Source organism: Catharus ustulatus, chromosome 22, assembly GCF_009819885.2.
Source record: "Catharus ustulatus isolate bCatUst1 chromosome 22, bCatUst1.pri.v2, whole genome shotgun sequence".
Taxonomy (NCBI): Eukaryota; Metazoa; Chordata; class Aves; order Passeriformes; family Turdidae; genus Catharus; species Catharus ustulatus.
The window spans coordinates 10,751,051-10,778,482 of record NC_046242.1 but is presented as its reverse complement, the minus strand read 5'-3'; the positions used below and the strand labels follow the sequence as shown (position 1 = coordinate 10,778,482).

General features: G+C 47.2%; 2 protein-coding genes across 2 annotated transcripts; one reads left to right on the top strand and one right to left on the bottom strand.

The window, feature by feature from the left end:
* The first annotated feature begins 4,176 nt into the window (after window positions 1–4,176).
* LOC117006203 (myeloperoxidase-like) lies at window positions 4,177–15,333 on the top strand. The gene is made up of 11 exons (XM_033078565.2): window positions 4,177–4,315; window positions 4,920–5,043; window positions 7,011–7,140; window positions 8,022–8,222; window positions 8,318–8,633; window positions 9,976–10,136; window positions 10,543–10,795; window positions 12,867–13,037; window positions 13,743–13,980; window positions 14,450–14,667; window positions 15,275–15,333. The coding sequence occupies exons 1-11, from the start codon at window positions 4,177–4,179 to the stop codon at window positions 15,331–15,333; spliced, it is 2,010 nt and encodes a 669-aa protein (XP_032934456.2).
* A 3,090-nt stretch (window positions 15,334–18,423) lies between these two features.
* Window positions 18,424–25,256, bottom strand: LOC117006112 (1-acyl-sn-glycerol-3-phosphate acyltransferase alpha-like). Its single transcript, XM_033078416.1, has 6 exons — window positions 25,057–25,256; window positions 23,618–23,751; window positions 23,037–23,212; window positions 22,703–22,798; window positions 22,137–22,209; window positions 18,424–18,932 (listed from the first exon to the last, which is right to left on the bottom strand). The coding sequence occupies exons 1-6, from the start codon at window positions 25,239–25,241 to the stop codon at window positions 18,787–18,789; spliced, it is 810 nt and encodes a 269-aa protein (XP_032934307.1). The 5' UTR covers window positions 25,242–25,256; the 3' UTR covers window positions 18,424–18,786.
* Between the last annotated feature and the right edge of the window lie 2,176 nt (window positions 25,257–27,432).

Here is a 27,432-nt window from a genome sequence, read left to right as displayed (position 1 = left end):
GTAATCCCAGCCCAGGTGGTGCCACTGGGACTGCCAGGGTGGATCCTGGACGGGTCAGACAGGGAAGCTTCCTTGAGAGTCACTAATGGCAAAGATACTTGTCACAAACACAAAAAAAGGTAGCAAAGTCACCCTGCAGGCACTTGGACTTCTGCCTATGCAACGTTTTGCAAGGAAAGATCAGGTGGAGCACTTGGCAGGGTGATCAGAGTCACTCTGGTGCTGGGGGCCACCTTCTGCTTTGGCTTCAAACTCCTCCTTAGGGGAGAAATATTGAATTTGCATTTTCAGTTTCTGAAAACCTGGCCTTCACACATTTCTTTTTTTGTTTCTTTTTTCCCCCCACAGATTTAAAATGACATCTTTTTTGGTAGCACTTTATCATATATGCTTTTCTTTTATTTATTTTGGTTTAATAAGAGCTGTGAAAATATTTGAACAGTAGGAAGGATTGGTTCCCTCATCCTGGGAGGTTTAAAAGATTGATTGATGGCAAGAAAATTCAGCATTGTCATTTGTTATCAGCATCAACAATGTTCAAAGGATTAAATTATTTCTACTACCTTCCTGTTTGTCCATTGAAGTCCTTTTCCCTCCTGCATATTATGGAATCATGGAATGGTTTGTTGGAAGGGACCTTAAAGCTGATCCCATCCCACCCCTGCCATGGGCAGGGACACCTCCCCCTGTCCCAGGCTGCTCCAAGCCCCATCCAGCCTGGCCTTGGAAACTTCCAGGGATCCAGGGGCAGTCACAGCTGCTCTGGGCACCTTATGCCAGGCCCTGCCCACCCTCACAGGAAAGAATTTCATCCTAACCATCTGTCATAATTCACATTGAAATGAATTACATTATATGGCCCAAGACTTTGTTCCTTTCTAAGTATTGGCACAGCTATAACTTTGGGATTGTCCGTATTTCTTTCCATGTGATTTTGCTAGAGCCGACTTGACCCTGCTCTGTGCTACTGTCTGCATTCCTTGTCCAGTCTGTGTCATCCCCAGTAATCAGCAAATATTTTATAGGAATTTACATGTCCCTGATGGAACACAACTTTGTTTTACCGGAACACAAATAGTGGGAGGCCCACCATTCACACATGCTGTATGTGCACCTTGGGATGCTCCACAAATGCATTGGCAAAACAATCCATTTTTGGCTTCCCAAACCTTCAGAAATGTCAACCAACAAGGAAAAACGAGCCAAATTCCACCATGGTCTTTTACCATCATAAAATTAAGCTGATCTCTTGCACTTGCAGGAAAGAAAGGTGTGTCTTCATTCCTTTTTAAACTGATTTTTCAAGAAGGAAGTCAGAAGGAATGGAGAAGTGTTCACTTTCTAGATCATTCCAGGAAAGCAAACCAACAGATATTTCCTCTTGGCTCAATCTGGTCCCAGTTTTTTGGCCACACCCATCTTAGACCCAGCTAATTTCTACTCTGGTGCAGATTTATAAAGAGCTGAATTCTCTCCTTGCCCTTCCAGTGTTGCAGAGATGGCAGGTAAGATCAGTGCATTTTCATTTTATATCTGCATCTGATATTTCTGGTGTGGCTATTGGTGCATTCCATGGGTGAACTCAAGGAGATGGGAGTAGAGTGGTGTTAGGACCTGGTGGTGCTTCATTTTTCCTTCTCCACTGATGTGCATTTAATTTATTGTGAGATGTGAGCGAAGATTGTCTGATTTATTCCTTAGAAATATATGCAGAAATATCCTGCAATATATGATTGGAAGGAATAAGCAGCTTTCAATCCCCATGAAGATGGTCCAAGAATTTTCATGGATTGTAATTTTAAGATAACCTCTCCCACTGTGAGAAGTCTGTTAGATCTTCCAAATTTTGTCCTGTTCTAAACAATTAAATACTTGACTAAATTGCTTAAAATAAATCTAGTTGCAACACTTGGGCTAAAAACCTCAGTTTGGGGAAAGTGCTGTGCCATAGTGGGAGACAGTGGTGGAACAAATAATACACCTTTCTGCTGTTAATGTGCAACAGGAATAGAGACAAATTTCGAGGAGCAGCAGGAGGACTGGCAGGGGTGGTTGAAAGACTAATGATAGACATGGCAGATTTTTTTGGTCAGCATGCAGATGGAGGGAGCAGAGAGGGATGTGTCGGGTCAGACTCCTTTCCACCAGATGCTTGTGGACATTGCCAAGGACAGGACCCCAGGACACTGCCCTCTTCCAGCTCACCTTCCCAGTATTCTCCACCACTGAGGCTGGACTGTACCTGACTGCCTATTCCTTGGCAGATACTTAGCCCATTTTACTGAGGGTCCCACCCCTCAGTGGTGTCCCTGTGTCCTGCCAACCTCTACAGCCACAGCTCCAGCCTGAGTCCCACTGGCAGATCTGGACAGAGGGCAGCTCGATTTTATTCCTGGATCCTGAAAGAGATATTGAAACCAAACATGTCAATCTGTTCTGACCCCTCACAGAAGCCATGCCCACTGAGGATTTATGTTGCATTTCTCTCTAGGCACAAACCCAAGGATGACTCTCCTGGGATCCATAATCACTCTCTGTGTAGTTGGAGCAATGGGCTCCTCGGGGAATGGTAGGTTCCTGTTTGTCCTTTGGCTGCTGCTGTACTGGAAAGGGTGTGAATCAAAACTCAGCCTGAGTTCCCAGTTAGACATAGCTCCAATAAAGAATTGAAACATCCTGTAGATTGATCCATTGAAAATGAAGTTGATACCTGAGAGATTTGCCTAAGGAAACTCCGTATTTAACCAACAGCCAATCTGTGCAAATCATCCTTTTATGACAGGGAATCTGGGGCAGAGACTGTATCTTTGGCTTTTTCTGTGCACTTTTCCTGGAGAAATGTCTGGAGCCCCAGGAGGGGCTGAGGGAGCTGGGAAAGGGGCTCAGCCTGGAGAAAAGGAGGCTCAGGGGGGACCTTGTGGCTCTGCACAAGTCCCTGACAGGAGGGGACAGCCGGGGGGGTCGGGCTCTGCTCCCAGGGAACAGGGACAGGAGGAGAGGAAATGGTATCAAATTGTTCCAGTGGTTTAGATTGGATATTGGGGAAAATTTCTTCATGGAAAGGATGGGGAAGCATTGAAACAGACTTCCCAGGGAAGTGGTGGAGTCATCATCCCTGAAAATGTTTAAAAAACCTGTGTATGTGGCATCTGGGGACATGGTTTAGTCAAGAACAAAGCTTCTGGTGTATGTTATAATTAAGTATCCTCAATTTCTGTTTTTTCTTCTTTTAATTTTTTGAGCAGAGGTTTCAGAGGTGCTGTCAGATTCGTCTCTCCTGAGTATTATAACTGAGGCCAGGCAGTTGGTAGACACCACATATTTACAGGCTCGAAAAAGGTGAGTCCTTCCTGCATGACAGCCCAAATATTTTGAGGAAATAAGATTAAATATGTGTGGGTTTTCTCTGTTTTCCAATGCATGTTTATGGAGAAGCCTTAGTACCAGGGCTTTTCTTGTCGTAGCTGGAAGGATCCTTTTGCCCAGTTTGGCTGGATTCTGGTCCCAGGACCACCGGCCATGACCTCCAAGTATTGTTTCCTCACCTACACTGCCACGAGCACCTCTCACTGGTCCATAATGGTTCAGACATAGTGGACACATGCCGGACAACTCCTGGCAGCAGGAGTTCTGACCCTCTCTGGAAGGACTGGAGTTGTGCAGATGGACACCCTGTCCCAGATACGTGTCAATGGAAGTAAAATCCCAAGTATCCTCTGTGATTGTCCCAAAAGGCTGATTCCAGGCAGTGGGATGATTTGGGAAGGAGTGTCTCCACTCACCCTACCGAAGTAGCAAGACAAAGTCTTGGGACTAGAAAGAGATGGAACAGGAGCGAGGTTGTCCCTCTGTTCACAGAATATACCTTGCAACATAATACATGAAAAGTTTTATCCAGTCATGGTTCATTAATCTGGATTTCCACATGATAGAACAAAGTTTATTGTGACAAGGAAGTGTGACTGCAGACTTGAATTAGGGAATTGTAGTGCTTTGTTTGCCAAAACCTTTCGAGTGGATGTGCTGATATGCAGACAGCTGGTCCTACACTGCAACCCTGCAGTGTTGTCACAGTTAATCACACCCAGTCCAGCATGACAGAGGAGCTCTGATTTCAGAGAAAATTCTTCTATGTTCAGCTTAAAAAGAAAACTGGAGGAAAAGACTGTCAACCCGATGGATTTCCTGAAGCACCTAAAGGACCCCATAGGAAGAACCAGATCTGCAGTCCGTGCTGCTGATTACTTGGAAACTACTTTGAAACTCCTCAAAAGGAAGCTGCATCTCTCTGGGAAATGGAATTTCAATGTCACAGGTAATGTAAATTAGACCAAAATGTCTTACCAAGAGCTAAGAGCAGGAAATGTGCCACAGCAGGGCAGAGAGCAGCTCTGCCATAACCCAAATAACCAGGGATAAAACCCTTCCCCAACAGGGGAATAGATTTTAAGGTTGCTCAGAGATAAACCAGACCCCTGGGTGTTTTATTCATCATCTTTGAGAGTGCATCTCTCCTATCCTTGTAAAAACAGCCTAACAATACCTGTGACAAACCTAGGACAAAACCACTGGAAATTGTAACTGCTGAAACCACTCCATCTTCCACTCCTGCTCCTCACACTTGGGTTTTACCACTCTGCAAACTCATTGTTTTGTTCCCATCTGAGGTAAAACCTTCCTGGTAATGATGCTCCCCATATTCCCCTGGAAAATTGCTTCATGCCCACCCAATTTCCCTAGTCCAGAGAGGATGGCTGATCCACAAAAGTATTTAGGCACCAAATTAACAATTACAATCCAGATGTTTTATATCCACTGCTCCAATTCAGCTGGCTCAAATGTTGACCTAGAACACTGAGAAGCTGAAACAGAAAAAGAAGAGCAGGATCAGATGTTACTTTACAGGGTTTCTCTTGCAGACCTGCTAAGCAGGAGACAGAAGGAGATGATTTCCAAGGGCACTGGCTGTGACTACCAGACTCGTTCCATTAGATGCCCAGAGAGGGACTTTTACCGGACCATTACTGGGGAGTGCAACAACAGGTAGGATTCATTTGTGCACAAGGAGAGTCTCAAGTCTGCATTCTGACCCAGGGTAGATAATTTTGTGAAAATGCCTTTTGAAAGGGGAAGAAGAGTGAAAGGCTTGGTTTAATGAGCCTAAAACAGAGGATTCATTTCTACCTTTGCCTGTCAGGAAAATAGTAATTTCTTGAAAATCTCAGATTTGTGCCCATTTCCCTTTATGTGCAGCTTTGGATGAAGAAAAGGACTTCTTGGGGTGGGGGCGGGTAAGAAGTTGAGGAAACTTTAAGGCTATTACTCAGTCTCTCATTTTGCTGGAGGTTACAGAAAATCATCCCTCCACTCTTCCATAGGGATAATGCTAATTTCCCCAGCTGATTCAGATGATAATATTCAGCTGTTGATGTATCTCTGTGATGAGTAAGGGTGGGAATTAAATAAGACTTTAATTCTAGGCTCTTCCAGTATTGTGTATTGTACATCCTTTATCTGAGAAAATTAGTTATTCAGCTTTTTTTTGCATATAGTTTCCCTCCAAGCTCAAAGCTAGGATCAAACATTTATTTCTTTTTGTGCTTTTTTTTTAACCAGAAAACAACTAAATTCCTACTCTGACAATAGCAGTCAAGGCTCCTTGTCTTGCTGTGTTGGCGACAGCCCCCAAATCTGAGTGGGATTTGCATCTAATGCACATTTGACATGAAACAGATGTGCCAGATGTAATGACATAGCGCAACTCTGCATCAGTGTGCAGGGAGCTCACACCCACTGGGGTTGTCCAGCCTGTTCCCATGGACCCCAGAGGGACAGCATTGTCTGTCTGCCCAGGAAGGGTGTGGAGTCTCTCTCACTGGGTATATTCCAGAACTATCTGGATACAGTCCTGTGCCATGTGGTCTGAGATGACTCTGCCCGAGCAGGGACATAGGACCAGGTGACTCCAGTGTGGTCTCTTCCAGCCTGACCCATTGTGGGATTTTGTGTCTATGCTGATTTGAGGCTCAAGGTAGGGTTGTTGGAGCGATGAGGAGGCACTGGGCTTGAGGGATCTCTGTGGTGTTAATATTTTCCCAAGGCTCTTGCTCAGCTTGAGGCACACACTGTAAGAATAGTTTGCCTTCGAGGACAGTAATACCAGTCAGAACAAGACCCTGGTGGTTCCGAGTCCTTAATATTTGATGGAATTGCTTCAGCTCTGGCACAGTCATTTTCCTAGGACATGCTCTAATTTCACAGCATGATGCTGTAAGCACTGGGTACTCCACTCCTTTTCCAGTGCAGAATCACAAAATCATTTAAGTTGGAAAAGACCGCTAAGACCATCAAGTCCAACCTTTGACTCATCCCCACCTTGTCAACCAGACCAGAAACCTGAGTGCCACATCATATAGACAGAGATGGCCTGAGTTTTGTGCCCACAGGCCCACAAATCATTGGCTCAATCAGGATTATCGTTCTTCTGGACACAAAATGCCGACTTTAACAATTCAAACTTTTTGGAGCAGTGTAAGAAAACACTACAATGACCACAGCTGCACTCTGAGAGGGTCTGTGGAAAAACTTTGCTGAGGAGCAGCCTTGGCACAGATCCCCACAGAGGTGGAGAATCTTCATCCTTGGAAGCTTCCAACCCCAACCTGGACAAGACATGGCCACCCTCACCAAGCTGATGGCCTTGCTGTGTGTCTGATTTTGAGAAGGCAATGAAGACAGAGGTGGTACAGAGATTTAAATGCCAGATAAAATTAATGCAGGTTTAAATGACAGATAAAATTAATAGAGTGACACAAGGCATCTTTTTAGAAAAAGTTGATTTTTCTCCACAGTAATAACCTTGGTATAATTTGCTTCTTGGTGTTTTCCCAGTCTCATCCTTGTTTACCAGAGTGCTCAAACATGGAACAAAGGGCTGTGAAATGTTGGTCTGTACAAGTTTGGTGATGTTTGAAAAAATAACAGAAGTTATTTTTCCGGTGATGCTGCAGAAATCACTCCCACCTGGGGTCCTCTAACCGCGCCTTTGCACGCTGGCTCCCGGCCGTGTATGAAGATGGAGTGTCTGTTCCCAGAGGAGCAAGTGAAGGAAAGCGCTACAATGGATTCCCACTCCCACTGGTGAGGGCTGTTATCCTGATCCAGCCGTGAGTATGGACACTGCCCTTAATGCATCCATCAAGAAGGAAGCAGTGGCAACATCTAGAGTGTAAATTGCTTAATCATTGATCTCAGGCTGCTTTTCTACAACTGAGCTATGGCTCAGGTTAATACTTTTTGTTGGTGACAGATATGAGCAAAAAGGTTGTGGATGCTTCCCTAAGCAGTTTCTGAAGTGTGCATCCCAAGGATTGCTGCAGTCAGTGCGCAAGGACACCAGGAGGTTTATACACACCACAAAGCTTGGCAGCTCCTCAGCCATGTTCTGACTTTCTGGTGTTCACGAACAGCTTTCACCTGGAATGGGCTTTCCATGAAGCTGGGTTTGGCTGAAAGACTGTGTAGTCTACTTTTACACCTGATTGGATGGATGGAGCTGGGGAAAGACATGGAGCTGTGTAATGCCGTAATTAACTCTTAGTAATTTATCTGAGATCATCTTGTGCATGATCTACAGCTACCTGAAAGGAGTAGGTGGGTGTTGGCTTATTCTCCAAGGGAACAAGTGACAGGACAAGAGGAGATAGCTTCAAATTGTACTAGAGAAGGTTTAGGATATTAGGAAAAATGTCTTCACTGACATAGTTAATTGTTAAGCATTGGAGCAGGATCTCCAGGACAGTGGAGAAGTCAATCACTGGAGGTTTTAAAAAAACTGGTGGATGTGGCACTTCTCAATATGGTTTAGAGGGAATGAGGATACTCAGTTGAAGGCTGATGATCATGGAGGTATTTTCTGACCTTCATGATTCTGTGATTCCAATATTTTACAGTGAGAGTTCAAGTGAGAGGCAAATCCACCATGTCAGAGACAGCCACATTCTCATTTCGACTTTCTGCAGGTTCGAAAAGTATCCAATGAAATTGCTCACACGGCCAATGAGAACGTCACTGCAGACCAGCAGCTCTCGCTGGTCTTCATGCACTGGGGCCAGTGGGTCAACCATGACATCGACTTGGCCCCTGCCAGCGGGGAAGGAGCCAGCCTGGAACTCCAGTGCCACACCAGTTGTGCCTTCAAGCCCCCCTGCTTCCCCATTAAGGTATACCCTGACTCTCACCCATGCCATGCTCTCTTACAGGAGCAAAAATAAAACCACAGGACTTTCTGAAGCATCACTTGGTTCATTTGCTTTAGTTCCCCCCTGACGACCCGCGGATGCTGAGTTCCGACACCTGCATGCCATTCGTGCAGTCAGCCTCCGTGTGCAACCCCGGCACCTTCTGCCGGGAGCAGCTCAATGCCGCCACGTCTTTCATTGACGCCAGTACGGTGTATGGCAGTGACGACTCGCTGGCTAGGAGCCTGAGGAATCTCACCAGCCAGCTGGGCTTGATGGCTGTGAACCAGGATTTCATGGATGCAGGGCTGGAGTTGCTGCCCTTCGAGAACACAACACACAGTGTTTGTGCTCTCACCAACAAGAGTGCAAACATCCCCTGTTTTAAAGCAGGTAAGATGCAGCTGGGGGGTTGTTTTTAGTGGGTCATAAAGACAAAAAGGGACAAATATCTCCTTATAGGACCCCTGTGGGAATATTCTGTGATTCTGTGAAAATTGAATGAGACACTTCAAGGCATGACTACGTAAGGTGAAAGACAGGGAATCCTCCCCTAAGTTAGAAAAGAAAAATAATCAAGCAATAATTGATTAATAAACATAAAAAATATTTTAATTTCTCAGAATAATTACAGCAAATTGTACTTCCTTTATAGAGTGTTTTCTAAAGCAGGAGAACTTTTCAATAAAATAGCCACCAGTGTTTAAGCTTCTCAGGGGCTTTTTTTCCTCCACCTAGAATTCACCATTCATTACTTGAATGCCAATTGTCAGCTTGTCAGCATTTACAGGCTGTGAAAGTTGAGGCTGTTCAGCATGGAGAAGAGGGGGCTGTCTGGAGACCTCACAGCACCTTCTGGGATCTGAAGGGACTACAGGGAAGCTGGAGAGGGACTGCATCACTAACTGTACTAGGAGGACAAGGGGGAATGGCTTCACACTGAAAGAGAGATTAAGTTAGACATACAGAAGAAATTGTTTCCTGTGAGCATGGTGAAGCCCTGGCACAGGTTGTCCAGAGAAACTGCGATTGCCCCATCCCTGGAAGTGTCCAGGGCCAGGGAGCAACCTGGGATAATGGAAGGTTGAAATGGGAAGGGCTTTAAAGTCCCTTCCGTTCTATAATTCTATGATTCAGTTTTCAACTCAATCAAAATTAACAATTAAACACTCTTAAGCAATCTACTTAATTAACTAATCCACCCTAAATCAGAAGAAAAGTCTAGAAGTTTGTCTGAAATTTAAACAAACTGAGGACAAACACAGAACTTATTCAAATTTGAAGTGCTCTATCACAGGCATAACATTACAAAAAACATCATAAATGTGAATCTTGCAAAATCAATCATAAGAATATAGAGTTTTCTCATTTCCTCATTCTCTGCCCATGAGAAGGCTCCTTATTGAGTGAGGAGATGCCCAGTGCTTCTTCCATTATCTCAGAGAGGGTCTTCACTGAGTCCCCTCCAGTTTTCATAGAATCACAGAATGGTTAGTGTTGGAAGGGAACTTAAAGACCATCCTGTTCTACCCCCTGCTATGGGCAGGGACACCTTCCCCTAGACCAGGTCGCTCCAAGCCCCATCCAGCCTGGTCTTGGACACTTCCAGGGATGGGGCACCCACAGCATTATTGCCAGGAACATCACCACTTGTTACTTGTCTGTCCTAACACAAAAAAACCTGCTTCTGAAGTTGAAAGTAATGTACAAAATTCTGACAATGTTTTCATTTTAGGTGACAAACGGGTGACAGAAAACCTGGGACTCTCTGCAATGCACACTCTCTTTTTCCGAGAGCACAATCGCCTGGCTAGGGAACTGAGGAAATTAAATCCCCACTGGGATGGGGAAAAGCTTTACCAGGAGAGTCGAAAGATTGTGATTGCCATAAACCAGGTACTGATTACTGTTTGCTGTTTATCATCCACACACTTAGAATGGTTTTTCCTCAAGGCAAAAGGAGGAAAAGGTTTTGCTGAATCAGGGGAATTATTTATGGAAGTTGGAAACTGTGAATGAGGATGGTCCATCTGAGACAGCATGGATATCCAGAGCTTCCTTATGCATCATATTGCTAATTTATCATTTATTTATTATATTAATGTACAAATTAATTATTACATAAAATAATTTCAAATTAAGAAAATAATTGAAATCCATTATTAAGCCAAACTTATTCCATTGCTACAGCTCTTTTTTCAGAAGATCTTAATTCTGCTGCAGAGACTTCTGCAGCACTTGACTTCTGATGCCATTTCTGCTGCAACTGCTGATAACTTGCTGTGCTCTTGTGCTTTTTCAGATCATAACATACAGAGATTACCTCCCACTCCTGCTGGCTGAGGAGACAAGCAAGTGGATCCCTTTGTACAGTGGTTACAATGAGAAGGTGGATCCAAGGGCCTCAAATGTTTTCTCCCTGGCTTTCCGATTTGGCCACACATCGGTGCAGCCCTTTGTGTCCCGTTTGAATGAGAGCTTTCAGCCTTTGGGTTCCTCCTCCCATGTCCCTCTGCATTTGACCTTTTGTGCTCCATGGAGAATTGTAATGGAAGGTAAGAACATGAGCAGCTGTCCTGGTCTGGTCCTGAGGTGGAGATCAGCTGGTCAGGCACATGGAATTACAGAATCCCATTTCTGGGGAATACAGAATAATTTTAGGTTGAAAAAGATTTCCAAGACCATCAAGTCCAATCCGTGACCCACAGCTTGTTACCCAGCCCAGAGCACTGAACACTGAGCACCGTGTCCAGTCATTGCCTGGACACCTCCCAGCTCAGCAAGACCTGACAGTGGGATGCTCCACATGCACTCAGATGCTCCTGCTGCTCCAGGAGGCAGGAGACTCTCTGTGCCAAATATCAATCCGCCAAAGTCTATGCCAATCAAAGCTCTTACATCCCCCTATAATCAGCAGACGTGGACAGAGGATGATGCATCCAGTTTAACTGACCTAAAGCAGCATCATTCCTTCTTAGAGATGCCCATCCCTCTTCTTGGTTCTAACTGGAGTTATGGAGTCCTGCTATTACACAGATGAGATCTCCAGATGTGTCTTTCTGAGGAAGACAAATGTCTCTTCCAAAATGGGTTAACTACTGAGAAATATAATTACAGTAATTTCACGTATACAAGCCGCACTGAGTATAAGCCGCATCGCCGGGTGTTGGCAAGCATTTTGTTCTTTGTCCATAAATAAGCCGCACCTGAGTATAAGCCGCTCTGTTGTTCACAGGGAGGACCCGCGTGCAACAAAGTTGCCAAATAGTAACAGAACCGCGGCAGGGCGGGGTTTACTGGCTCGGCTCGGGCCATGAGGGCTCGGGGCTGCTGACAGGGCTGGGTGGCCCAGCTCAGCGCTGCCACTCAGCGGGGCCGCTCGGGGCCGGCCGCCGCCACCGCTGGGCTTGCTCGCCCCAACCCGGCACTGCCGCTCGGTGGCAGGGGGGGCACAGAGCCCACCGGCACCTGCGGCAGTGATGGGAGGCGGGGATGGAGCCTGTCTGCTCCTGCGGCGGCGGCACGTGGGGATGGGAGCCCCCCGAGCCGCAGGGCCAGCAGCACGGAGCCCCTGCCTCCCCCCGGGCCGCGGGGCCAAGCAGGAGAGAGCCCCTGCTTCCCCCGAGCCGCGGGGCCAGCAGGAGGGAGCTGCCCCGCCTTCCCCACCCCCTGTGCTGCCTGCACAGAGCAGCTCCACCTGCCGCGCAACAGAGTAACCAATTTGTAACAACCGCGTAAATGCAGGGTTTTACTGGAAGGAGCTCGACTTTGCAGTTTGCACTGACTTGGTTTGCACTCGCGAGGTTGAAAATGTCAGAAAATTATTCACATATTAGCCGCTCCTGAGTATTAGCCGCATTTCCGGTATGGGAGCAAAATTTTGGTCAAAACGGTGCGGCTTGTATTCGTGAAATTACTGTACACTTATGCAGCCAATTTTCCTGTGTTTTGCTCATACTGTCTCCTTAAATGCTATGAAAAAGATGTGGACAGTCAGACTATCATGACATTTAATGCTTTAATAAATGTCTGTCAATTAATAGTGAATTATAAACAAAATCCATTGCAAAACCTAAAACCTTGGACAGACCCTCAAGCACCAGGACATAATGGAGCCTGGCAGGCTGAGGAGCAGACTTGGAAAGGGAATGGTGGACAGCAAGTGGATTTAGGGGTGTGAAGAAAAAGCTGAGGGATGGGAGGGATAAGGAATTTTGTTACTGTGTGAGGCTTTATTTACTGGCATCTGCAGATATGACATATTCATACAGGTACCATGGTGAGGGTAGTGAGGCCCTGGCACAGGTTGCCCAGGGCAGCTGTGGCTGCCCCTGGATACCTGTAAGTGTCTAGGGCCAGGCTGGATTGGGCTTGGAGCAACCTGGGGTATGGAAGATGTCCCTGTCCATGGCAGGGGGTGGAATGGGATGAGCTTTAAGGTCCTTTCCAACCCAAACCACTCTGTGATTCTATGATTCTATGATTCCACATACACATGGTGAAATGAAAACATGGAGATGAAAACCCCACCCAGCCCATTAGCAGACTCTTTCAGCTCCATGAAAGGGACCATTAAAGTTGCACCTTGGCACAAAAAAATCTTTCCTTGATTTGCAATGTCTGCAGGAGGCATTGACCCCCTGTTCCGGGGCATGGTTGTGGATCATGCAAAACTCATGAAACAGAACCAATTGCTCATTGAGGAGCTCCAGAACCACCTCTTTGAACAGATAGAGGTGATGGGTCTGGATCTAGGAGCCATGAATATGCAACGGGGAAGAGACCACGGCCTTCCAGGTAAGGAGACACAAGTCCATACCACCTGTGAATAAGACCTTTCTTTCCTTCTGCTGCTTATTCCATGAATGAACTAAACTTTTTCTATACTAATGGGAAGAACCAGTACCTTGATTTTAGGATGAAGGATGGACAGACAGTCAAGCTCAGGGAATAAAAGGTTTCTGTATTATAAAAATCTTTTTGTGAGACATTTATGACAAGGACAAAAGTCTTAGAAATCAAAGACGGTATTTGGGATAATGTAAGAAAGTGGGTGAGAGACAGTGGTGTATTGCAAAGAGAGAGCATGTGTGGTACAGAAGGTACAGACACAAGTGACCAAATTCAGCTTTCACATGGGCTTGGACAGGTCCCCTGGTCTTTGTTCTTTGCCCATCGATCTTGTCTCGTGTTCTAGACAAGCCAGAGTTCTGAGCAGAAGTGACTTGCACCCACAAGTGGGACTGCCTCAGGTGCTAGAGAAGAACGGGGGTTCTTGGGTTAAATACAACCAAATTTCCTCTTTTCTAAGAATTTCGTCCTAGAAATTTTACCCCCCAAATCTGCAAGGACTTATGCATTCACCCTCAGTGGTAGAGAGACATAACCAACAGGATGATCCTTTAATGCCATGAGAGGAAGCAGGCAGTGCTCATGTGTCAAGAAAGGTGCTGTGGAGATGTGGCGGTGGGTCCTTACCATCTGCTGCTCCTGCTCTTGCAGGTTACAATGCGTGGAGGGGCTTCTGTGGGCTCTCCCAACCCCAAACTACAGAAGAATTATCTGAGGTGCTGGGCAATCCCAAACTGGCCAAGAAGTTCATGGATGTATATGGGACACCATACAATATTGACCTCTGGATTGGGGCAGTTGCAGAGCCTGTGGTTCCCCAGGGCAGAGTTGGGCCCCTCCTGTCCTGCATTATTGGCACCCAGTTCAGGAACCTGCGTGATGGGGACAGGTGAGAGATACATTTCCTGTCGCACTTTTTAGGAGGGAAATGCTGACATTTCCTGTGACACATTAATCCAAACCCATGTACAGCACTCCAGTGAGTGCCCCCAGCAAGGCTCACCCCTAGATTTTAGCTCAGTTGCCAAAGGTCTGTTTTTTGCAGCCTTTTTCTCTAGATTCACAGGGCTGAGGATCACCAGCTCCAGATCATGGGGGATCTGCTGTGGCCTCTGCCTGAGGTCACTTTTGCTCTCAGGGCATAAATCCCTGCATCCCAGCAACCTGCTTATGCTGTGTAGAAGAGGCAGGCTCTCTGCACTGGCAGAATCCAGATCTGGCCATACCGGAGACACCTCTTTCTAAAGGGGTATTCCTGGAGAAGGTGGATCTAAGCACCATTCAGACCCACCTTGATCAGATTCCCATCTCAGCAAGTAACCAGAGATTATAAACTACTTCTGAAAATTTCATTGCAGATTCTGGTGGGGAAACCCAGGAGTTTTCACTCCACAACAGTTGCAAGCATTGAGAAAAATCTCATTGTCACGGGTGATCTGTGACAATACACATATCAGAAAGATACCCAGTGATGTGTTCAAGATCAATACTTATCCTGAGGACTTCACTGACTGCCAAGAGATTGATGTGCTTGACCTCTCATCCTGGAAAGATGAGCCTGAGAGTGCCACAAAAGGTACCAGTGGTCTGAGATCTGTCAAAAATGAGGTCTCTTCCATGCCTGAAGAAATGAAAGAATTAAGATTTCCACAGTGACTCTGCCCCCAAAAAGACAATGACTGTCCATTTAGCTACACTCAGCACTGGAGGCAGAGGTGCTGTTAACTGGGTTTCCAGGCAATGCATAACTTTCATCATCCCTTATTCCCTTCCTCTTCCTTTCAAGCACATGGGAAATCCCTCAAAATCCAGCCTTGTTCTGGACCTTGGGAATGTGTCCTCTAAAGACCTTATTCCAACACAATCATAGTCTTTCCTGGAAGGGTGTTGATGAGAAAATTAACGAGTATTAACCAACCTGCTCCAAGATCTTTGCTGCTCCAAGTTCCTGATCTCCCCTCATCCTCCTCAAAGCTTTATATCAGTTTAAGGTATAGTTTTGTGTGGCCACTGTATGACCTCACACACCACATAATCAAAGGTTATGATGTGCCACAGTAAAACAGTGTCTTTAAGAGATGTTGACACTCAGTGTCCTACTGAAACACTTGTAATCCTTATTTTGGCTAGTGAAAGAATTAATCTTTTGTCCGGGCAGCAGATGATTATGTGATATTTTTCAGGTGGTAGCCCGGAGTTATTTACGATAGAGTCTTTCAAGGCCGTGCTGGGGCTGGGCTAGGCTAGGATTGTAAGGGCCCAGCCAGAAAGAGGTGGTGGGGTTTTTTTGGCTACATAGTTGTTTTCTGTTTTTTCTTATATTTAATTTCAGCCGTGGTTTCATGGTTTTTCCTCCCCCCCTTTCTAGCAGGCATGGGTGAGGGGGGCCTTGCCAGAACAGGCCCAGCTGTCTCAGTCCCAGGCTGCGCGGGTGGCGGGCCAGGGAGTGCAAGAGGGCCCGGCCCGGCCCGGCCCTGCCCTGCCTGCCCTGCCCTGCCTGCCCTGCCCTGCCCTATCCTGCCCTGCCTGCTCTGCCCTGCCTGCTCTGCCCTGCCCTGCCTGCCTGCTTTATCCTGCCCTGCCTGCCCTGCCCTATCCTGCCCTGCCCTGCCTGCCCTATCCTGCCCTATCCTGCCCTACCCTGCCCTATCCTGCCCTGCCCTGCCTACCTGCCCTGCCCTGCCCTATCCTGCCCTATCCTGCCCTGCCTGTCCACCTGGCTCGGCCCTGCCCTGTCCTGTCCTGCCCACCTGGCCTGGCCCTCCTGGGCCCTGGCCCGGGTTTAGGCAAGGCCTGCGAGCTGCACAAAGGGGCCCAGGCTGCTGTTACCTGTACTGTGGCTGGAGGGGAAAGAGATCTTTCCCGACATTTGGTTGTTTTAAAATTTGAATCTCACAGAGGCATATCCATTTATTTTAGTGGTTCACCTAGTTATAAGTTTTCAAAACCAATCACTGATTGGTTTTTATCAGACATAGAGAAAGCCTAGCTGTTTTTCTCAGAAAAAAATTACTTTCTTGTGTTGCCTTTAGTGTTAAACCAGCACATTCACCAGGCTTGGGGGAAGTCAAAGTGTTTGTGTAACCCAGAGAGGGTGAAATTCCAGGGCTAAAAGCAGCTGCTAGAAGTTTAAGCTTTTGGAATGACAAGAAATTGCCCTCAAACCACTCATTCTAAGGCTGGAAGCACCACTGTGTCTCAGAGGTGCAATACAGGATACAAGGATGACAAAAAGGTGGGCAAAAATGGTATGTCCAGGAAAGACTTTCTGCCTCTCAGCAGCTTTTTCTGCTTTATTGACAGTTTCTAATCCTACTCATCAGACCAGCATTGGAAATCCCTAATGGTGACACTGAGCTGCTCCTGGGAAACTTCTGCCTGGACATCAGGTTCTGTTGGCTGCTGTTGACTAAACATCACCACTTGGTTTCCAAGACGGGAGCTCAGGACTATGTAATGTTTCATTTCCTGTAAAATGATTTTTAAAAAATATGATTTCTTTCTACAAACTTCCAGTAATGTAAGTCTTCTAAAGGAAGGGCAATGATATTTTATTTTATGTTGCCCTAAAAAAATTGATCAGAGCCATTCTGACCCTCTGAAAGTGTAGTTATGACAAGTTTTTTTACTTCCTATCCTGAATGGGTGTCAAACCTGCAGACTGGCATGCTTGCATTGGAAAATCAAATTCCTTATCCTTTGTACCTGCTCAGAAATTAGCACATTCATGTAATCTTCACCAAAACTTTCCCAGTCTCCTGGTTTTGCACAAGAGAAGCTATTCAGGTTGCTTCTAATCAGCAGTGAGATTTCAGCCTTTGAAGACACTGAAGCTGCATCTTGAAGCCTTGAAACAAGTTTTATTTAAATCCTGCAGTTAACTTGTGTGGTTTGGGTGTTCTGGGACATCCTTGTGCACTCGCCTGCAGTTGGCATCAGTGACAGGCTGGGGGCAGAGGGTTGGAAATCTTTCCGTCAGAAAAGGGCCTGGGGGAGCTGTTTGACTGTGGCTGAGCAAAAGCCCAAGTGTCCTCAGGTGGGCAAGAGTCCAGTGGCACCTGGGCTGTGCCAGACACAGCGTGACCAGCAGGACCAGGGACGGTGACTGTCCCCCTCTGCTGGCACTGCTGAGGCCACACCTCAAATCCTGTGTTCAGTGTTGGGCCTCTCACTTCAAGAAAGACATTGGAAGGCTGGAACATGTCCAGAGAAGGGAACAGAACTGGGAAGGGGCTGGAGCCCCAGGAGGGGGTGAGGGAGCTGGGAAAGGGGCTCAGCCTGGAGAAAAGGAGGCTCAGGGGGGACCTTGTGGCTCTGCACAAGTCCCTGACAGGAGGGGACAGCCGGGGGGGTCGGGCTCTGCTCCCAGGGAACAGGGACAGGAGGAGAGGGAATGGCCTCAGGCTGGGCCAGGGGAGGTTCAGGGTGGACATCAGGAGGAATTTCTCCATTGGAGGGGTGGTCAGGCCATGGAAGGGGCCCAGGGAGGTTTGGAGTCCCCATCCTTGGACGTGTCCATTCAGTGCTCTGGGCTGGTTGTGAAGGTGAGGATCAACCACAAGTGGGACTCAATGATCCTAGAGGGCTTTTTCAACCCAAATTACTCTGTGAATCTGTGTGTGATTCTGTGTAAGTCAGACCTGTGTCCGAAACATTCTTTGGCTCTTGTTCATAGTTAAACATACCAGCACATAAAAGCAAGTCACATTGTGGCTGGTGGGCATCCTCTGACAGAGAAGGCAGAAGGCTGGACTCAGAAATCAGGAGCTGAAGCTCTCAGAGTGTGTTTGAGTTGAAAGATATATAGGTTGTGCTAAAAATCATGAGGTTATCATAGAATCATCACAGAATTGCAGAATCAGGAAGCCTGGAAAAGAACTCTAAGATCATTGAGTCCATAAGCCCCGCGCAGCCATGTCAATCACTAAACCATGTCCCTAAGCACCAGATATACATATCTTTTGAACACTTCCAGGGATGATGATTCCATCTGGGCATGGCAAGGATACTAAGGCAGCATACTCCTGCTATTTGCCTCTGGTATCTGAGTCCCCAGACATGTCCCTCTCACACTTCGAAGGTGTGCCCAACCCTGAAAGCAAAATCTTCCACAGCTTAAAAGCAAGGCTAAATATGCCAAAGAAACTACCAAGCCCTGTAGACACATGTAAGGTCTTTAATTCCCCTCTCCCAAAGCTGCCTCGGTTTCTGTCTCTCATGGCAGGGGTACCTCCAAAATCCTCCCCATGGAAAAGGATTAAAACAGTGCCTTCCCCTGAGTATGTTCTAGGGGAATGTGGTACCCCTGGAATACCAAGGCAGCATGGTCACAGGCTTGGGATCAATGCCTTCACCTTATTGGATTTGAGCAGGGAAAGGTGGTTATAAGCAGGCAGTGATGATCTCAGGAAGGGCACAGCTCTGCCTGGGGTCCAGCTGGTGGGACATTCTCAGCAATATGATTACACAGAAATGTCCAGCTGTCCATTGTGTGTCTGTCCCCATGGGTGGCACAGTTGTCTGGGAGGAACACAGCAACCTTCCCCTTGGAAGCTTCTCTCCCTGGTGGATGTTTTGCCTGTCTCTGGTATATCAGTGTTGCAATCACAGTTGTCTCTGCTGCCAAAACTTCATGTGGTTGCCATGGGCTCCTCTCAGCTGTGGCACACACTGCAGGAGCTGGAAGATGGGATCACTAATGGGAAGCTCCATTCATCATTCCCGATATCCCCTGGTAGGTGGAGAGCATGGAGTCACGAACCTGCTCCGTCAGCTTGGGAACATCATCTGGGCCTAGGCCCAGCGTCTCCACTTCTGGCAGGATCTGGATGATCATCTTTCCTGGAAGAAGGTGAAACGGGAAAAAAAATACATGAGTGGTATAGAAGAGCTGGAGGCAGTACAGCAGGAGGGTTGGTGCCAGCCAAGGAAATGCCTTCATTCCCACACCCAAGGTGTGTGAGCCCAGCCACATCCCAAATGCATACAGCAAAAATCCAGCCTGGGCTTTTCCCATCCACAGAGAGCACAAGAATCATAAATATGGAAACAGGTGAATCTCTCCTCCAACACTGTATGCAATGTTTAATATAGGATGAGTTTTCACAGTGGAAAGATCTCAGGATCTGTCTAGATCATGGGCAAAGAGAAGATATTTAATACAACACATTCAAACTGGTTGTGCTCTGTCTACGTATATCAAATTTAGCCCAGTCTCTCCTTCCAGAAACACATTTTGGTGGCCAGGATTCCCTGGTATGCCAGATTTCTTGGGGGAAGCACCTAAGCAGTGGACTGATGTAAACTGGAAGAACATACTGGGGAGCTGCCATCATACTCTTCTGTTCTGGTATCAAGAGTCCTTTGTTTTGGCCCAGTGGAGACAAGACAGTGCCTGCACAAACAGGAATCTGGGGATCTGGGGAGAGTCTGTGATGTGTTGTAATGTTCTTGCATGACTTTACACGTATGCCTGGAATGACATCCAATAGTGCTGGTGGCAAAGCTGTGGCAAGGAGGCAAAACAAGCATAGAGAAGAACTTCACAAAAGAATAGGGTTTGTCATGTTGGATGAGGCTTGGAGCAATCTGATCTAGTGGAAGGTGTTCTTGCCCATGGTAAGGGGTGGAATGAAACAAGCTTCAAGTCCCTTCCAACACAAATCCTTCTGTGATTCCATGATTCTGTGTTACTTGCCTATACATCTTACACCCAAAGCCAGGCTGGTACCTCACTTCACTCACTCCTACTGAAAGAGCAGAGTGATAACAAGGCTATGCTGAAAATTCAGATCTCTTGGGAACAGATTTCCAGCAAGCACCAGACATGTTCCATGAATGACAGTGTCCAACACCACGCATGGAGCAGGACTTTTGAGAGGTTTCTCAGCACACCCAGGGCCACTGTGGACACAGGGAGATGTCCTGACCCGGGGACCTGCTCAGTGTGTGGGAATCTTGCCCACCATCTTCAGAATCAGCTCTGGCAAAACTTCCAGCTGGGGAAAGTGGGGAAGTACAAGAAAAGCTAACTAGGGTTCTTTCTTCAGCAGTGCAGGTCAGCCATTTGGAAAAGGGTGCAAGATCAGCTGAGTATGGAATTAGCTAACCATTAATTCCCAGGATGACTGAAGTTGTACATAATTTCACGATTATAAGCCGCACTGACTATAAGCTGCACTTCCAGGTGTTGGCAACTTTTCATTCTTTGTCCATACATAAACTGCACCTGATTATAAGCCGCATGTTACAATACAGAGTGTGATCAAAGGTATCTATTCTATCACCATCTGTTGAGGGTGGGGGCAGTGATCCTTATTTCCGTGGGAGGTATTCTGCTAATGGGCCATCCATTGAAACCAGGTGGGGCATTGTTCTTTATCTTTTCACAACCCATCCTTCCTCCAGCGACTCATTTTCTGCTAATGGCCCATTGAGTCCCACTGTGGGACTGATAAAATTACTGCATCCCATTGGAAGTTGCTCCAGCCAGGAGGAAGAGCCCAGCATTTCTTACCAAGATAAAAACAGAGGTTTTGGGACACTAAGGTAGCCCCTTTCTCCACCGGACTCCAGAGGAAAACCGGATTTCTCCACATCACCGCTGGACCTCCGGAGGGAAACTGCACCTTGTACAGGAGCACTGCTCCAACTGAGCCACATCTGTCACTGCAGGAGGATGCAGCCACCATGGAATGGGACTGCTGCCAACACCCTGCCTGACGGGGTGTCAGGTTGTACTCTGACTGTGTCAGGGTTTGGGGTTTGTTTCTTTGTAGTGCTGTATTTCTATTTTAATTTCCCTAGAAAAGAACTGTTATTCCTAATTCCCATATCCTTGCCTGAAAGCCCCTTGATTTCAAAATTATGATAATTTGGAGGGAGGGGGTTTACATTCTCCATTTCAAAGAGAAGCTCCTGCCTTTCTCAGCAGACACCTGTCCTCCTAAAACAGCAACTTTTTGTTCTTTGTGTGTATATGAGCCGCACCTGATTATAAGCCGCACTCCAGGTTCAGACCAAAATTTGAGTCAAAATGGTGCGCTTATAATCGTGAAATTACTGTACATGAAACTGCAAAAAGTCTTTCCTGAGAAAGCTCAGGGAATTCTTGGAATCTCCATCCTTAGAGTTAATACAACCTTTTCTGGACTGGTCACAAAGCTAACTCATATGTCTTTAGACCTGGCCTTGCTTAAAGCAAAATGATCAGCTGCTTGAAAGGTGCCTCCCCAGAATATTATTCTCTGATTTCCCAGAGCAAGTATGTGAAGGGAAGGAAACAAGCTGGCAAAATCCCTGCTCATAGTCCTAATGACTCTCAGGTGGGGGAACACTTCCAGGTACAAAAGACTTTTGTGTGTGAGCTGGGAGAGGATAAACCCAGCAGGTGAAAGATGACTGGAAACACACGATTCCATATTTGCACCACTCCCTCTTTCCAGGTGTCTGCCTGCAAGGGAATGACTACGCCCAGGCACAACAATGGGAGGAATGAGAATTTCAGATGCAGATCCTCTCCTCAGGGAACACTAGCCTGGGAAAGAGTGGGAAATGGCAGAAGTCCATTTCAAGGTAGGCGACAGCTAAGGCAGCAAAGGAACAGGATGGATCACTTTTCTCTGTTGGAATTTGTACCTTTTTTTTTTTTTGCTTTTTCCTTCTGAAGCCCAAGACTTGTGTCATTTTTTCCCCTAAAATTTTATCAGTGGTCAGTAGAAATTTTTGTCACCATAAATGTTTCCTAGCTCTCCATGCAACTGCAGATCCATGGGCAGCATGGGGAGGTCAGGGGCAGGACCTGTCCCAGGACTCTGCTGCTTCTGCAAGTTCTCTTGGACAGGTATTGGACAACCAGCGGGAGATTCAAGGGGAGAGGAAAAAGTGATGCCTGAAATGTCCCATTTCTTTCCAAGAAGACAGAAACTGCTGTTTTCTGGGTGCCATCTCCATATTACACGTGGTCCTCTACCCACCCTGGTCATGACTCCAAGTATTGGGCTTGCACCACCACCCAGACCATTCTTTGCCCCAGGTCATCCTCACCTGGTGTAAATTTCTTCTCCTTCTGGTTGTAGAAGCTGTTGTAGGAAGACAACACTACAGGAATAATGGGGACCTGGAAGGGAATATACAGTGAATATACACATCTTATCCTTCCTCCAAAAGTCAACTCATGTTTTCAGGTGAATCCCACAGCTTGCTGATAATTATCACCATCAGTGTCACAGCAGACACTCAGAGGATTATTTGAATATTTATATCATTTAACTGTATCACCTCATGTCTTTGCTATTGGTTTTTGTATTTTCATCTCTGTATTTAGGCCAACAACTGTGGATTGTAAAGTTGCTATCTGCAGAGGCCAACTCAGCAGAAGCTTCCCTATGCAGGTCCAGGACTCTTGTAAAGGTTCATCCATTTTATCCCAAGCTGTTACAAAGGTTTTCCACTTGTCACAGAAACAGACCCTTCCTGTGCCACCTGCAAACCCCTGAGGGTTCCTGGATATGTACTCAATCCATAGGGAAGCCAGGGACCAGGACCCTGTTGGGCTGGTGGACAACAGCAGGCAAATTGTACTCCAGGGGCAGAAGGAAGGTGGGTCTCACCTGGGCTTTCACAGCCAGCTGGAAGGCCCCACGTTTGAAGGGCAACATGGAGCCACCATGGTTGCGAGTTCCTTCAGGGAAGATCAAGACACGCAACTGCAGGAGGGAGAAGACATTAGGGCGGAAGGACCACCAGGTACAATTCTAAGCCACTGACGAGGAATGGTGCCCTGGGGCTCATCTCTGTATCCCTGACCTCCGTCCATGGGCACAGAATACACTGATGCTCTCACTCTGTTCTGCTCAGTGACCAGCCCAGAGACAACGATCTCTTTCCACCCACATCCAGATTCCTGTTTTCCTGTGGCTCCTCATTGGACTCCTCCCCACTCACGTTGTCCTTGTGTAGGGAGTGTGCCACTTCTGTCAGGGTGTCAATGGACTCTTCTCTCCTCTTGCGGTCAATGAAGATGACTCCTGCGAGCCAGCAGGCCAGGCCAAATGTGCCCATGTACAGGATCTCCTTCTTTGCAATGGGCGCACAGCGCCTCGGCAACACCTCCAACATCACTGCAAGGGGACAGCAAGGTCAGAACAAGTCATCATCTGCACTCAGGGTCCCTCTAGATTCTGGGTGACAGCCCTCTGCTCTAGGAGATGCCATGCCTGAAGCTTCATAGAATCCCTGGGGAATTTTGGGGGTCTCCAGGCCATCCGCTCAGGACTGGCACTGAAGGAGAGCAGCTATGAGAGGGCTGTGGTCAGCTGAGAGCCTTGTCCCCATTCCCTTGCAGAGGGTGAAGCTGATGTAGCCTGAAAATGCCTCTGATATCCTGGAAATCAGCCCTTGCTTGGGGCCAGCTGGTGAAGGGCTCTGTAGCAGCCACTCCAGCCCCTCTGCCTGTGGCACCTGGGATTCATACAACCCATACCTACAAACATCTGGGGCCAAGAGCAGGAGGCAGGGTCACATACCCAGGATGTCAAGGGAGGTCTGGTGATTCAGCACCAAGACAAAAGGTTTCTTAGTCCTGAGGTTCTCCTTTCCCTTCACCACAATCTGAATGCCAAAGATGTATTTGAGTGGCTGGATCAATGCGCGCAAAAAACTGGAAAAAAGGAGTAGAAATTAGCCAAAGAGATGTTGAAATTTGGGACCAAACTCTGCATCCAAACCAGCTCACTTCACGGACTGCTCTTGCTGGTTTCCCACAGACACAGCTTCCCACAGACTTGGAGAAAAACAATTAGTGTCCCTCTGCATCTAATTATTTAATTACAGGAGACAAATACACCTTGCAGGTTGCCCTCAAGCCATACATGACCAATGGCCCAGCAACTGCAGCTCCAGAAGTTCCATGGATCGACAAAATATTAGATAATATCCAGATTCACAGCACATCTTTGCTTTCCTCCCCACCTTGCTGAGTTGGGAATACTGGCTGCAGTAAACCAGTAAACCTGTGCCTAACCCTGCTGGCTGTGGAAAGAGAGGTGTTTGCCTCTAGGTTACATTAGGCTGCAATGCTGGGAGCCCTATTTGAAGAGATATTGGTAAAATAGCATCTAAAAAATTTTTTAAAAAAAAGGTCAGACACCAAAGTCAAGAGGTGAACAAAATTTCTTAAAGCAAAAGGCTGCTGCTCAGTTAGGAGATATGAATTCCCACTGAAGCATAAAATGGAATGGTAAATCCTACTTCTGCAGCACTTCAGAGGGGTTCAAGCACTGTGGTGCCATGTAGCAAAGTCATCTTCTTGTCCCCACTCAGCCTAGATTCCTGACTGCCACCACCACTGATCACTCCCGGACACCCCATGCAGCCTCTGGTGAGTCCAAAGCCAGGAGAGTCTGAATGGAATCTGGAGAGACAGGATGGGCAGCAATGGGATGGGCTGGGGAACTGCCAGACTTGGGACGCCAGGCTGTCACTGAGCTGATGGGGACACCAATGCCCATGCAGGAGCCAGCACTGCACCATGGTGATGTCTCAGGTGTGCACTGGCTCAGAGTAGAGAATGGGAAGAGCCCCTGGAGTGGCTTCTCAACACAACTTAGTAATAGAGTGCTTAGCCATGGGGAGGAGGGAAACACAGCTCCAAAGACCAGATGAAATAGCTCTAGTAAAAATATCAATATGCATTATGTCCAGGTTGTTGGCATTACCTGCTTTGGCAAATCTGTGTCACCTTTGACATCCTTTCTTTCGATAATTTGTTATTCTTTTTATCAATCCCAAACCAGTATTAAAACCCACACCCCTTCTCTGAATTACAAAGTCTGTCATCTCCCCACATTAATATACAATCGATCCCTCCCTACCACAGCACAGCCCCAGGACCCTCCAAATCAAAGCACTGGATAGAGTGGACTCTATCAATGCTCAGGGCAGAAAGGAGCCACAGACAACTTACATCATATTGTCCACGTTACGTCCACGAGGAATACTGAGGATGGCAACCCCAATGCTTATGGTGAAGAGCCACAACTTATAGAAGGTCATCTTGCAGAAGAATCTGAATGCAGGTTTCACCTGGTAGAGGACTAGAAAGGCAATGAGCAGACAGGTAAAGGGATAGTGAAGGAAGAAAAGCTCCATCCTTGCAGCCTGGAGTGTGTTGAGCAGAGCAGTGAACGAGTCACGAGCAGCTGGTGATGTAGAGCAAAGGTAAGACTCCATCAGCTGTGTGTGGGTGGTACAAAGCTGGAATGAGGTTTGGGAGTGAGGCTTCAGTCAGGCTGTGCTCTCTGCTGGGAGCTGCACTCACTGTGGGAAGCCAGTTTAGCAAGGGCACTGCGAGAGCTCCAGGAGGGTTGGATGGGAACAGGGCAAACACAGCAACAAGCACGGACACCTGTGTGTCTGTGTGCAGGGGCTGTGGGGCTGGCAGTGCTTGGGAATAGGAACCCTGAGGAATTTTAAGAAAATCTTAAGTGGGGAAGAACAGGATGTATCAGACAGCACAAACCCTGCTGTGGCTGCCTCATCTCCGGAAGTGTCCAAGACCAGGTTGGGGCTTGGAGCAACCTGCGACAGTGGAAGGTGTCCTTCCCCACGGCAGGAGTGGAACTGGATGGTATTTAAGTCCATTCCAGCCCAAGCCATTCAATGATTCCATGATTCTATGACCCCAGCCTGTCTCACTTTGTGCGAGCTGGCCACAAGATGTCCAAGAAATCAGAAATCAGTAATTTAGAGGGGAGAAAGAGAAAAACAGTGATCTGAGCAGCCAGACCCTGCCCTAAACATCCAGGCACTGGAGGCATCAAGCTGAGCAGCTGGACACTCCGCATGCACAGTGGGAAAAGTGGGAAAAGTGCCACAAGTCTAGACAAAAAGATAAAGCAAGAGCAGCGACTCCTGATGTTTTCCTGGCCAGAGGCAGCCACATGTTCAGATGGCATTTGTGTAAGCAAGGAGTAAATCAGGAAAATGCAGGTGTAACCTGGGTCTGCTCCAACTGCTTAGCCAGAGACCCTTCTTCTCCTGATTTTCATTGGAAAACTAGAGAAAGGTGACTGCAGCCTCAACTCTAAGCTCTCCCAAGGCTTCCCTGCAACAAAGAGAGAAAGCCAAAGCAAAGAGCTTCTCCACAGCCTCTGAACTGTCCCTGCACCAGCACATGGACACTACAAGAGCCCCATGTGTGCACACTCAGACCCTCTGAACCGGTGCTTGCAGAGACCAGATCTCTGTGGGAGCCAGTGCTTAGAGAAATGGCTTCTTTCTACCTCTCCAAGGTTTGATCCAGAAAACAGTTCCCTTTCTATGCCTGTCATCCTTTCTTACGTTCATGAGTACAAAATTATGGCCTTTTGCAACTGGGGGAAGGTTGATTTGATGCACAACTAGTTCATCCTGACCTACCAGAGAGAGGTTCCTAAAATGTAATGCCAGTGAAAGGAGGAGAATATCTGTCCTGCAAGGGTGGCCATGGTTTCCAAACCAGGATGTTGTTGTCAGGTTCCTGCAATAGAAGAAACCTTTGACACAGCTCTGCCCATAGAAGCTCACCCAGAATGTTAGGGATGAGGGAGTCTGCAAGTTCACAACAGTTCACACAACACTGAAAAGGTTTATTTTAAGTCACTGTCAGCAATTTTCAAAGACTTCACAGAAACACTGAGGTTGGAAAAGACCTCCAGGACCATTGAGTCCAACCTGTGACTGATCCCCCCACCTTTTCACGAGCCCAGAGCACTGAGTTCCATGTCCAGTCCTTCCTCAGACACCTCCAGGGATGCCCACCAGTACCCTGGGCAGTCCCTTCCGGTGTCTGACTACCTTTTCCATGGGGAAATTCCTCCTGATGTCCAAACCTGAGTCTCTCCAAGTGCAACTTGAGGCCATTCCCTCTCCTCCTGTCCCTGTTCCCTGAGAGCAGAGCCCAAATTCCCCCGGCTGCACCCTCCTGTCAGGGAGTTGTGCAGAGTAAGGAGGTCTCTGATTCCAATAGCTGATAAGTGTCTCTGATGAGTACGGAGAAAGCCAAGTTCACCATGGACAGACATGCAGCTCAGATCTAACACAACAGTCAGACTTCAAACCCACAGATACTAAAATCTGCAGCTATCATTTTCTTCTGTTGGAAGGATCCCCAGCACCTGGATCCACCCTGCTCCCATTTCAGAAGCTGACAGCTCTTGCCTAACCTGCACGGTGTTTTCAGAAACTGCAGCTCTAATGAGGATCCCAGTTTCCAGACCAAGTGTGTCTCCACTTTGCTCAGTTGACTCCCTCCTGCCCCTGGGTCTTTGCAACCTTTCCAGAACCTGGCTCAATTTAAGTG

Excerpts from the sequence above, each read along its gene's own strand:
- LOC117006112 (XM_033078416.1), bottom strand. The coding sequence starts at position 25,241 with ATGGAGCTTTTCTTCCTTCACTATCCCTTTACCTGTCTGCTCATTGCC. Across the intron at positions 23,213-23,617 it reads GACCTCCCTTGACATCCTGG|TGATGTTGGAGGTGTTGCCG; the intron begins GTATGTGACCCT and ends GTCCCCTTGCAG. Across the intron at positions 18,933-22,136 it reads GGAGAAGAAATTTACACCAG|GAAAGATGATCATCCAGATC; the intron begins GTGAGGATGACC and ends ACCTTCTTCCAG.
- LOC117006203 (XM_033078565.2), top strand. The coding sequence starts at position 4,177 with ATGGATTTCCTGAAGCACCTAAAGGACCCCATAGGAAGAACCAGATCT. Across the intron at positions 4,316-4,919 it reads ATGGAATTTCAATGTCACAG|ACCTGCTAAGCAGGAGACAG; the intron begins GTAATGTAAATT and ends TTTCTCTTGCAG. Across the intron at positions 10,796-12,866 it reads ATGGAGAATTGTAATGGAAG|GAGGCATTGACCCCCTGTTC; the intron begins GTAAGAACATGA and ends CAATGTCTGCAG.